The sequence below is a fragment of the Triticum urartu genome, chromosome 4A (assembly GCF_056163025.1).
Source record: "Triticum urartu cultivar PI428250 chromosome 4A, HENAU_Tu73, whole genome shotgun sequence".
NCBI lineage: Eukaryota > Viridiplantae > Streptophyta > Magnoliopsida > Poales > Poaceae > Triticum > Triticum urartu.
This window is the reverse complement of record NC_141876.1, coordinates 502,759,652-502,770,217: the sequence shown is the minus strand read 5'-3', so window position 1 is coordinate 502,770,217 and position 10,566 is coordinate 502,759,652. Positions and strand designations below refer to the sequence as shown.

General features: G+C 45.1%; 3 protein-coding genes across 4 annotated transcripts in view; 2 read left to right on the top strand and 1 right to left on the bottom strand.

Moving 5' to 3' along the window:
- The first annotated feature begins 1,293 nt into the window (after positions 1 to 1,293).
- Positions 1,294 to 3,461, top strand: LOC125552367 (purple acid phosphatase 3). The gene is made up of 7 exons (XM_048715883.2): positions 1,294 to 1,618; positions 1,928 to 2,084; positions 2,194 to 2,301; positions 2,434 to 2,561; positions 2,649 to 2,777; positions 2,858 to 2,925; positions 3,035 to 3,461. The coding sequence occupies exons 1-7, from the start codon at positions 1,433 to 1,435 to the stop codon at positions 3,264 to 3,266; spliced, it is 1,008 nt and encodes a 335-aa protein (XP_048571840.1). The 5' UTR covers positions 1,294 to 1,432; the 3' UTR covers positions 3,267 to 3,461.
- LOC125552366 (2-oxoglutarate (2OG) and Fe(II)-dependent oxygenase superfamily protein) lies at positions 2,576 to 8,893 on the bottom strand. Its single transcript, XM_048715882.2, has 7 exons — positions 8,716 to 8,893; positions 8,410 to 8,612; positions 8,020 to 8,092; positions 7,409 to 7,504; positions 7,241 to 7,291; positions 6,501 to 6,875; positions 2,576 to 4,653 (listed from the first exon to the last, which is right to left on the bottom strand). The coding sequence occupies exons 1-7, from the start codon at positions 8,806 to 8,808 to the stop codon at positions 4,303 to 4,305; spliced, it is 1,242 nt and encodes a 413-aa protein (XP_048571839.1). The 5' UTR covers positions 8,809 to 8,893; the 3' UTR covers positions 2,576 to 4,302.
- Positions 8,894 to 10,081: 1,188 nt separating this feature from the next.
- Positions 10,082 to 10,566, top strand: part of LOC125554834 (serpin-Z1-like) — a 52,000-nt gene continuing 51,515 nt past the window's right edge. The window contains exon 1 of one of the 2 annotated variants that reach the window (XM_048718235.2): positions 10,082 to 10,468. In XM_048718235.2, coding sequence (XP_048574192.2) covers positions 10,082 to 10,468 — 387 coding nt within the window. The remainder of the gene's footprint in view (positions 10,469 to 10,566) is intronic. The other variant, XM_087519751.1, reaches the window with a different exon arrangement.

Below are 10,566 nucleotides of genomic sequence, written 5' to 3'. Positions count from 1 at the left end.
ATATCCAACGTACATGTCGACCCCCTCGAAACATGTACCTCGAATATTCGCACACCGGGCTCGGCTCTGCGCAGGGCAACGTACGTACGTTTGACGCAGAGTAGTCAGGAAGAAAACGGCTATTCATGGAACGATTACATCATTACATACATGCGAAATATTTGGTGCCCGAAATGTTACCCCCCTTTTTGTTCTTTTTTTGCGAAGTGTTATCCTTCTGTGTCACGTAGTACTGATCTAGCACCGCTGCTAGAAGCGTGCACTCACTTTCTTTTCCCGCACGCAACAAAAAGCTCGACGGAACAATACGTAAAAACAGGAAATGTCCGAAAACTGCATGCGGCTGACGGCATGCAGCCCAACGGGGGTAGTTTTGCTACCGTGTGTGTGCACGCTTGTCAATCGCGTTTGCCGGCTGTGGAGTGGTATCATACACCACACGGCAACTTCAACTTTTAACTCGTAGAAGAAACGTATACGTGGACGCTGAGGGTGAGTGAGACAGTTCAGTTCACTTCCCTGGCCAGTTCTTACCTGACCGAGCTGCGAGCTCTGGCCTATCCAAGAAAACGCCGCGATGGATGTACTAGCGAGCCTCAGCCTCATCACGCGCCCAACAGGGCAGCATGATTACATGGACATGTGGTACCAGCCCTACAATAATGCCCGCACATGGTGGACCAAGCTTGGCGTCAGTAAGAAATGAGTCCGTAAAATTGCACCGGAGAGCGGAGATCCACGAAACGGAATGGCCCGTACGTAACATGGTTTACGTGAACCCTATACTATACTACTACTATAAGCTCATCGTGGTTTACGTGACGGGAAAACGCATCCAAGTCATGAGCGATCGAATCGGATCAGTCGTCACCACCCGTGCAACTAGCCGCGCGAATCTCCCCAATAACACAATGCGTGCCACATGGAAGGGTGACATGGATGCGTTATCCCGTCGCTGTAGATCAACAGCAACCCCCAAAAAAAACAAGATGATCGTGGCCGTCTCAAGCGCCACAAGTAGAGTAGCAGGTAGCACAGAAGAAAGCAGAAGGCCCAAGGGCCCAACCGGAAAAGAAAGGCTGGCTACGCGCCAATTGGGCAGGCAGAGCCAGACAGTGACATGCAATGCAATCTCCACGATCTCGCATCCTTCCTTCCCTGCTCTCCTCGCCCGCCTCCTCTTTTCGCTGCGATTATTACGCTTGCAAGGCACCCAATCGGCGTCGTGCACACGCTGCCCGTCGCTTTCTTAACCATCCCAGATTCCCAGTGAGCAGTGGTAACTTGCCGTGGTGTCCCTCCTCGCCTCGATCGTGCGCGCGTGTGGGCGTGGCCGCTATATATCCGCGCGCGCACTGGCCATCGCTTTCTCGCTACACCTTTGTTAACCAACCGCACTGCCGCCGTCCCCGTCTGCCTCCGGCCAGCAGCCATGGCGAGGGGTTCCATGGCCGCGGTGCTCGCCGTCCTGGCCGTGGCGGCGCTCCGGTGCGCGCCGGCCGCCGCGGAGCTCCCGCTGGTGGAGCACCCGGCCAAGAACGACGGGTCGCTCAGCCTGCTCGTCGTCGGGGACTGGGGCCGCAACGGCACCTACAACCAATCCAGGGTCGCGGAGCAGGTGCGCGATGATCCTTCCTAGGCCCGATCTCCTCTTCCTCTTGGTTCGCCAGTAGGATCGTACTACGGCTTGAGCTCGTAACCGCGCGCCGCGGCAGGGTCGTTGCGATTGGGTGGATGGGGGAGGAGTGGAGGACTGGGGAATGAAAACCGGCTGGTGGTTGGTCCACTTGGCATTTCGGTTATTGTTTATTGGATTGGAAGGGGTCGTCTTGATCTTCTGCCTCCTTCGTGCGTGCGTGCGTCTCCGAGTTTCGCGGGCAGAGCTGCTGCTATGCTGACTCATGGGGATTCTTCGTTGTTGGCGCAGATGGGGAAGGTCGGGGAGAGGCTGGACATCGACTTCGTGGTCTCCACCGGCGACAACTTTTACGAGAATGGCCTCACCGGCGTCCATGACCAGCAGTTTGAAGAATCCTTCACCAATATCTACACCGCCCAGAGCTTGCAGAAGCCGTGGTACCTCGGTAAGCTTCAGTGATTTTATCATCTCCCTCTTTTTTCAGAGAAATGGGAAGCTTTTCAGTGCTTTCTAACGTGCTGCTGCTAAGGCCTGGACGTTTTTGTTCCTTTCAGTTCTCGGAAACCATGACTACCGGGGCGATGCGCTCGCACAGCTTGACCCGGTCATGCGCAAGCTCGATGAGAGATTCGTTTGCATGAGATCATTTCTTGTCAATGCAGGTACATCGTCATATTTTGTTTGAGCAAAGAAAAAGATTATATTTGTACATTTCTGATTTATTTTTTTCAAAAAGATGTTATACTTGTAAGAACAGCATAAGACTTGACTATCATCCATCCCTGTTCTCTCAGAGATCGTGGAGTTCTTCTTCATCGACACCACTCCATTCCAACTCAAGTACTGGACTCACCCCAAAGACAGTCACTACGACTGGAGAGGAGTGGCGCCTCGAAAGGACTACATAGCTAATCTGCTGAAGGTGCACACGTCGAATAAAGATTCTCATCCATGTTAGTTACAAAGCAAAATAAATTCACATCCCTTTTCCGTAAATTTTACAATCTAGGATTTGGATGAGGCAATGAAGAAATCAACTGCAAAGTGGAAGATTGCTATTGGGCATCATACCATGAGGAGTGTCAGTGACCATGGGGACACCGAGGAGCTCCTGCAATTGCTTCTTCCAGTCCTCAAGGTAATTCATAAGTAGCCTCATTATTAGTTTTAAAAAGCCCAGAAAAAGAATCGTTTTATGACACTTTCATGCCCTTCCAGGTTAACGGCATCGACTTCTACATCAATGGGCACGACCACTGCCTGGAACACATTAGCAGCAGAGACAGGTTAACAGCGTTTGATAAACATTGTTCTTTTCAGAACAGAGCAGTAAGGCGTTAAATTCACACTTGTTGAAGTTGTCTAGCCTTAACGCATGTGCTTCTGTTGTACCAGTCCAATCCAATACTTCACTAGCGGAGGCGGTTCAAAAGCATGGAGGGGAGTCTACCAGCCAAATGATGATAAGATCCAGTTCTTTTATGATGGGCAAGGGTTCATGTCCCTCCAGCTAAACCAGGACCAAGCTGACTTCATCTTTTATGATGTTTCTGGGAAAGTCTTGTACGAGTTTACCTCGCACAAAACAAACCACTTCCAGCCCTCCATCTATGTCACTGCAGAATGAGGGAGATGCAGATCATGGCAGGAGAATTAGTTTGGTAGCGCTATTTGTGAAAAAAATTGAATGTGCCACTGTGGTAACAGTGGTAAAGGTAATAGATTGGTATTAAGTATGGTGCGTGGTTCAGCGCTGAAGAAATATTAAACTGGCTGTGAATTATCTACAATAAAGGAGCAGAGATGCTCAGTATGGTGTCCATTGGTTCTGATGCATACATTAGTCGCAGGGATCTATTGATGCGATGTGCATTTAGAGAAATATATGCATAAACTCTAATATTGTACCATGCACTCAAAAAATTAAATGAACTCTAGTATCTGGTGGTGACCTTTGCATATTGGTATCAGGATTCAACAAGAGTGCAAAGACTATTTTCTTCAGCTTTCACAAATAAAGGACACTTGTTTGTTTGTGGAAGAGAGAATGCATGGGGATCTGATGAGCTGATATTTCAAAATTTCAAGAATCAATTAAACAAGTTTAAATTAACCAATGGATGGTCTACCACAATGTTTCAGACCATCAGAGAGATCCCCTTAACAGGTCATGCATTAAGTTTGGGTACTCAGATTGCAGAGGCCCCTAACTGCATTTTCAAGTGTTCCATGACACAAATAGTTGCCAAGAAAATATTACTTCAGGCATGCAAATTACAAGTACCAGAATAACTTTGTGGCAAAAACTCGGCAAATGTTGCCAACAAAATATCACTTCCAGACATGCAAACTAAAGTACCAGAATAACTCTGGCAAAAACTCGACAACCAAGAAAATGGCAACCAGCTTGAGAGGTAACAGGCTAACAGCAGATAGAACGTTCTATAAAACAGAATAGGTCTATACTAAGCCACATGAAAGCTGTCTGAAATACATATATCAAGGAACGGTCTTCCATAATGTTTTAATACCAGCGAATCCATCTTAGAAATTACCCCAATGAGCAACAGTTAAATCCAAAACTCTCCACGGCCACATCAGACGTAATGCTACCTAACGCCATTGTTATGTTACTATAATTTTAATTTTTATAAGGGCAGTGTTTAGTTCCCTTCACCACATACCTGGGTGGGCTCGGAGGGATCTACAACAAAAATGGTTCCGTTGGACAGCCAATTTGGCAAGAATATCGACAACTTTCTCCTCAATTCTTCTGAATAATTCTCCCACATATCAAGTGCTAACACAACATCATCCCATTCAATAACAGAATCCACACTGCTATATGATCCAAATATGGTTTGTGCAAGTCCATGGTTACACAGTAATGGAAGTTCCGTTCCACTTGATTGCTGTACTTGTATAGTAGGGTAGCAAACTGTTTCTGAACCACCAGTAGTCTGGTTTCTCCTTGCTGCCAGCTCAGGTGCTTTCCAGTAGTAAAATTGCACCACCTAATTAAGAAATTTGAAATGAATGCAACTCAATTAACAGAAAAGATGTCAGATGTAACCTAGTTGAAAGATGTAGGTAAAAAAACTATCGTTTGTATCAAAAAAATTGTTCATGATATTGATCGGTGTCAACAAGCACATTCACTGAGCAATAAACTGATACTTTAAAATCAAGTTCTACAATCCACAGTGACGTTGGAGTAATGGCAGGATAAACTTGCAGGAAATGAGTGGCCAGGAAAAAACATTCAACAACTTAAAAGGGATAATATGATGCACTTGATAAAATTTCTTCACATATTCTTCAGCAGTTTTGGCATCCCTTGGGTTAAGTTTCTTTGGCACATATACTATGATAAAACAGCCTTATTGACTTAGTTTAAAAGGGTCTTTTGGTAGCGATGTTCTTAAGCATTTGGATCTTTTCAAGCTTCTGATCGGTCTTCTACATGCATGAGATGGAAAAATAAATATTCCAGAATTGCATGACTAAACTCAGCTTTAGAAGAAGATTTTCATTAGGTTCACTGATTTACAACAGAAAATCAACTAGTCCCAAAACTCTGTAGAAGTAGACTATTTCTTGGAACTTCAGTACTTTACTATCATCCACTTTCTGAAATGGGTTAATTGGATCTATGCCACTGCAACTTTCATGAGTTGGCAAAATGCCATTACAATTCCGCACATTGGAAAAATGCCATTACAATTCTTTCATCCTCCTCTATATGCCATTATGTTAAATTTGAGACACAAATACCCTTGTATTACTCCTTTCACCCTCCCCTCATGTTCTTCTACCAAACTGACCTGCCATTAACTCCGGCGAGCATGGGGCCGTGCGAAAAACAACTTCCAGCACCGACCATGCATACTGTAGGTGGCCGCGCGACTTCGTGGACGGCACGGGATGGGTTATGCAACCGCTGCAGCCATCTCCCACGAGAATGCTGCCTCGGTCGTCATGTACGCACAATTTTTACAGACTAGATAGGGTGTCATGTCGCGCCGGCAGGACCAAACTTTCGCATGCATGTGTCTTTGGCTGGCGGCAAATCAATTAGCTAGCAAGCGTGGCTAGCTTTGCACATGAGGAATTAATCAACAAATCAATCAGCTATATAGCGTGGATAACTTTGTACAGGAGGAATTAATCATCTTTGTTGTCTGCTATGTACGTGCGTGTTGAGGCCAATTCAATCCGTCGACCATGGTGCTGCAGGACTAGCAGGAAAGAAAGATGCTTGCCGGAGTTAATGGCACACTTGTCAGTTTGGTAGAAGAGAAGATGAGGGGAAGGTGAAAGGAGGAAGACAAGGGTATTTGTGTCTCAAATTTAACATAATGGCATATAGAGGAGAATGGAAGAGTTCTAATGGCATTTTTCCAATGTGCAGAATTGTAATGTCATTTTTCCAACTCGTGAAAGTTGTAGTGGCATATATCCAATTAACCCTTGAATTAAACTTTTTTGTGCCCTTGTAACATGGATTGCCAAGAAGATTGGTTCCACCTACTCTTGACATGTAACTTCAGCAAGGGGCTGTTGGGCATTCACCAATAAGTACTCCCTCCGTCCCAAAATAAGTGACTTAATTTTGTACTAGCTTTAGTACAAAGTTACTACAAAGTTGAGTCGCTTATTTTGGGACGGAGGGAGTATGTTATAACAAGCCAAATTATCATTTATCAGCGGCAATGAGACAAAGCTTCTTTATAAAAAACTATTCGCTCCTCACTGCTGGCATATCTTGTTTCAAAAGAATATATGCATATGATCCTATTGCTCTTAAACTGACTGCAGAATCAAATCCACTCAAAAAGGAAAGTATGCAGAATGCGGTTACCTGAAGAGCGTGCAAGCTGTTGGCAAATATCTTCCCAAAGACATCATCTGCCCTCCCAATTCGCAGTGGCTTCCCAAGCAACTCTATGGGGTCATCAGCTGGTGCAGCACATGTACTCTTGCTGTCTTTATCGCTGCTTGCACGAAAACTAAACCCAAGAATGCGTATTCTAGCACATCGTATGTCAAAGCCAGACTGATCATAGGAAAACCAGTACATGTTATCTGAGGCTGGCAAAGGAATGTAAGAGTTCTGATCAGCTGGCTCATAGCTCAGTGATGTCTGGGATAGAAAACTAAGGAGCTTTGGATCCTCATCAAAAGAACTATCTCTAGTGAACCAAAGAGTAAGTGTCAGCCTTTCACCCTCAGTTACCTGTAAAAGATTTGCTATAGTTTGTTGATAAAAAGAAAAGTTCTTGTGTAAAACGTCAAAAGACTGAGAATATTTTGAGGAAAAAACAAAGGCTGCCAATGAATTGAGTTTTGCAAAGCCTATGCAAGGGAAAATAGAAAATATTTGACCATGAAACAATTAGTTCGCAATCAACCGTTGCTACAGCTGACTTTAACACATTTTCCCCATTTTGTTTCATAAATAGAAAACATTAAAAATAATAGAGAACTTTTATTGTATCTAAATAATGGCACAAAATATGATAACCAACATTAGTGAAGGAGAATAGGCGTGCATATACTACAGGAAAAAAAATCTGATCCACACAGAAAACAGAAACGTACCTCATCTACACAATGGACATTACGATTATCAGCAGTGTAGATGACAGCATCCTGAAAACAATATTAATTGACAGAAAATGAAAGAAATCATCCAATAGATTTTAGCCGGTGGAAGATAATATCCACATCAATGATTCTAAAAAAATGCATGTAGTGTGTGCTGCTTACACCAGCAACTGGAATAACAGAGGAGGGTTCACCATCCTGAAACTTCAACAGTCCACCCTTAAAGTCCTTTCCATGATTGTTCAAGTAGCACACAGCCTTTATAATTGAATCCAGAAGAGGGAAATAAAGTCAGCATGAGAAAGATCACATCTAAAAGAAGCAGAAAAGTAAGTGATCGGTGTGGGCAAAAACTTATAAGTGATCATCACAGCAGAACTAAGAAAACCTCTCCATGTTATGAATGGCTTCAATATCTAATCACAATGATAATACACAGATCGAAGCATATTTTCAGTGTGTGTTGGTTCTTAACAAACTCATAGTTTCATGGCGGTCATTTCTTACATTGTTCATGAAATTGGCAAGTATTTGCAACAGTCTATTAATGCAAAGCAGGATACATAATGGAATGTTTTTGTTTTACAGCAATACTTAACAACATCTTCCTTGCTTATAGTTCGCCAACAAGTAGGCAAATGGGAACTGAATCAACCAAAATGACAGTTAAGCACTAAGAGCTATGTGATGGCACTGACTTGGAATTAAAAACTCGAGATACAAGGAGAAATCATGCAAACTGACTGAATTCTCCAAATCAGATTGGTCCTCACCGTGAAGGCTCTTTGCCTAAGATAAGGTTTGTTGTCGTCACTGTGCCATCCAATAGAAGCCCCCTTGCACCAACTGCACGCCAAATATAGAGGTTTTGAATAAGGAGAGCATTACAGTGTCAAGTTATGTCAGGTCTCCTACATAAACTACCTTCAAGGTTTATGCGCACCATTAATAAGGTGACAACATTTTTTATAAGGTTTATTTATGCATTCGTATAAAGTTAGTGGAGTCATGGGGGCAGCTACAATGCAAGGTGCGTATATGAGGGTACTATAAGCATATATGTAAAATTGACTTGCCCCAAGGAAACATGCTGATACCAATGTGAAACTAGTAGGATCGACCAGACAGAATGGCATGAAAGAGGTGATGCGACTGTTCAGCACCTGACTAGTCCGGTGAACTCGACGAAGAGGTCGAAGTGGCAAGAGAAGAAGGACTCGACGGCGTCGCGGAGTCGCTCGCGGATGGGCACGAAGGGGAGGAGTAGGTGGCCACAGCCGGTGGCAGCCAGATGCGGCAGCGATGTAGACACCACCGAAGGCCGGTACCCCGCCGTCCCGCAGCTCCGGTGCACGAACTCCAGCTCCTGGACACGGTGGCCACCGTATGAGACGGTCGATTCGGATCGCAACAAGCTGGAGTTTGGGGCTCGGAGGAGGAGGGTTTAGGGGGAGGAGCGTGTGATATACCTTGCAGGTCTCGGGGGAGAGAAATCCAGGGAGAAGGAGGCGGACGTTGTCCTCGGTGGCGGTCGGCGGCGGCGAAGCGGCGGCGGTGGCCATGGTTGGAAGAGACTCGGAGATGTGGAGGGGGGAGAGGACAGACCGTGAGATCGGTGGGCCCAGAGGAAGAGGCCTTTGACTACGCTGACTACTCTGTCGACGAAATTGAGCAGCTGTTCAGCTTGGTTTTTTTTTTTTGCCAATGGCATACCATATTTTTTTTAGAAAAGAGCAAAATATTTATAAGAGACCCACGATCGATGCGAACATCAATCAACGGCAAAATTGAGCATGACTTTGTTCGAGGCGCACAGGATGAAGGGATATACAGTAGTCGCTCATTTACGGCAAAACATAGGGTGCCCTATGGAGGTTGATCAATCCTGTCCCTGTAGTCCAAATCTAGGCCTTCTTTGATTTGGAGAAATTTTATAGGATTTTTAGAGGATAGAATTTTTGTAGAAAAAATTCATATGAAGTCATTTGGTTTGTAGGAATGGATTCCTATTCCTATATAGGATAGGAATCAATCTTTCATATTTAAAAAAAAATATTAGCCTAGACTCGATGGAAAAAAATTCTATCCTACGAATCAAGTGACATCTTTTTCTTTATAGGAAGTGAGATGCATGTCACATCATTTATTATGATTTTCTTATTCCTATGATATTTCTATTCTATAAACCAAAGAAGGCCTCCTGAGATGATACGGGATCACCGTATCATCTCATATCCACCCTAGAGATTCAGTCATGCATCAACTAGCGGTCCTACTGTGCGTAAGGCTGGTTGTAATGGGGAGTATCATAGACTAGTATCATGCATGCATAGTATCATATATTGGTATCATAGAAGACTACGTTTATTGCCATGCATGACACCAAGTAGCACATCATTTAATATGATACGGTATCATAATATGATACTTAAGTCTCTTTTTCTTCATTTAATACTATGTCACCTCATCAAAATTACTTAGTTGGCATATATGATACTACCTATGATACTCCCATTACGGGCATCCAAATGTCCGTGTCATGACTCCAGAAGATGGGATCCGCCTCAAGAAGTCGCTTTGAAAAAGTGAAAGGAAGCAGCTATGGGCCCCACCTGGACACGTGGTTCGCAGGGGAAGCGGCTGATGCGCGGGCGTGATCAGCCGGTTGATTTTAAACCCTTTCCTTAATGGATAGGAAACCTCCGGAGCACCTCACCCCCGGTTACAAAACGCACGCAAACAAACCAGCCATACCAATTTTCACACCACGTACGCATCTGCCTTCGTCTTCCAAAACCCCTCCAGCAATACCGTACCACATAGCGCCGCCGTTCCATGGCCACGGAGGCCATGGCCGGCGCCGTGAGGGACCTGGCCGCCCTCTCCATGCGGTTCCTCCTCCACCTCGGCAGCAACCAAACCAACCTGGCCTTCTCCCCGCTGTCATTCCACTACGTCCTCGTCCTTCTCGCTGCTGGTGCCACGGGCGACACCCTCAACCAGATCGTCTCCTTCCTAGGCCCCTCCGGCGGCATGGCGCACGCATCCCTCGCCTCCCATGCAGCCTCTGCTTTCCTCGCTCGGGGCAATGGCTCGGAGCCCGACGTCCGGTGCGGCGTAGGGGTTTGGGTGGATTCGTCGCTCCAGCTTAGGCCTGCCTTTGCAGACATGGTCACCTCCCAGTACAATGCCACAGCTCAAGCCATGCCTTTCCAAGAAAAGGTGATTTATCTATATGAGCAATATGATTTACTTCTGCTGTTATTGCAAATTTTCTACTGGCTAGATTTGATCATCGCTTATCAACTCTTTGGTGTGTC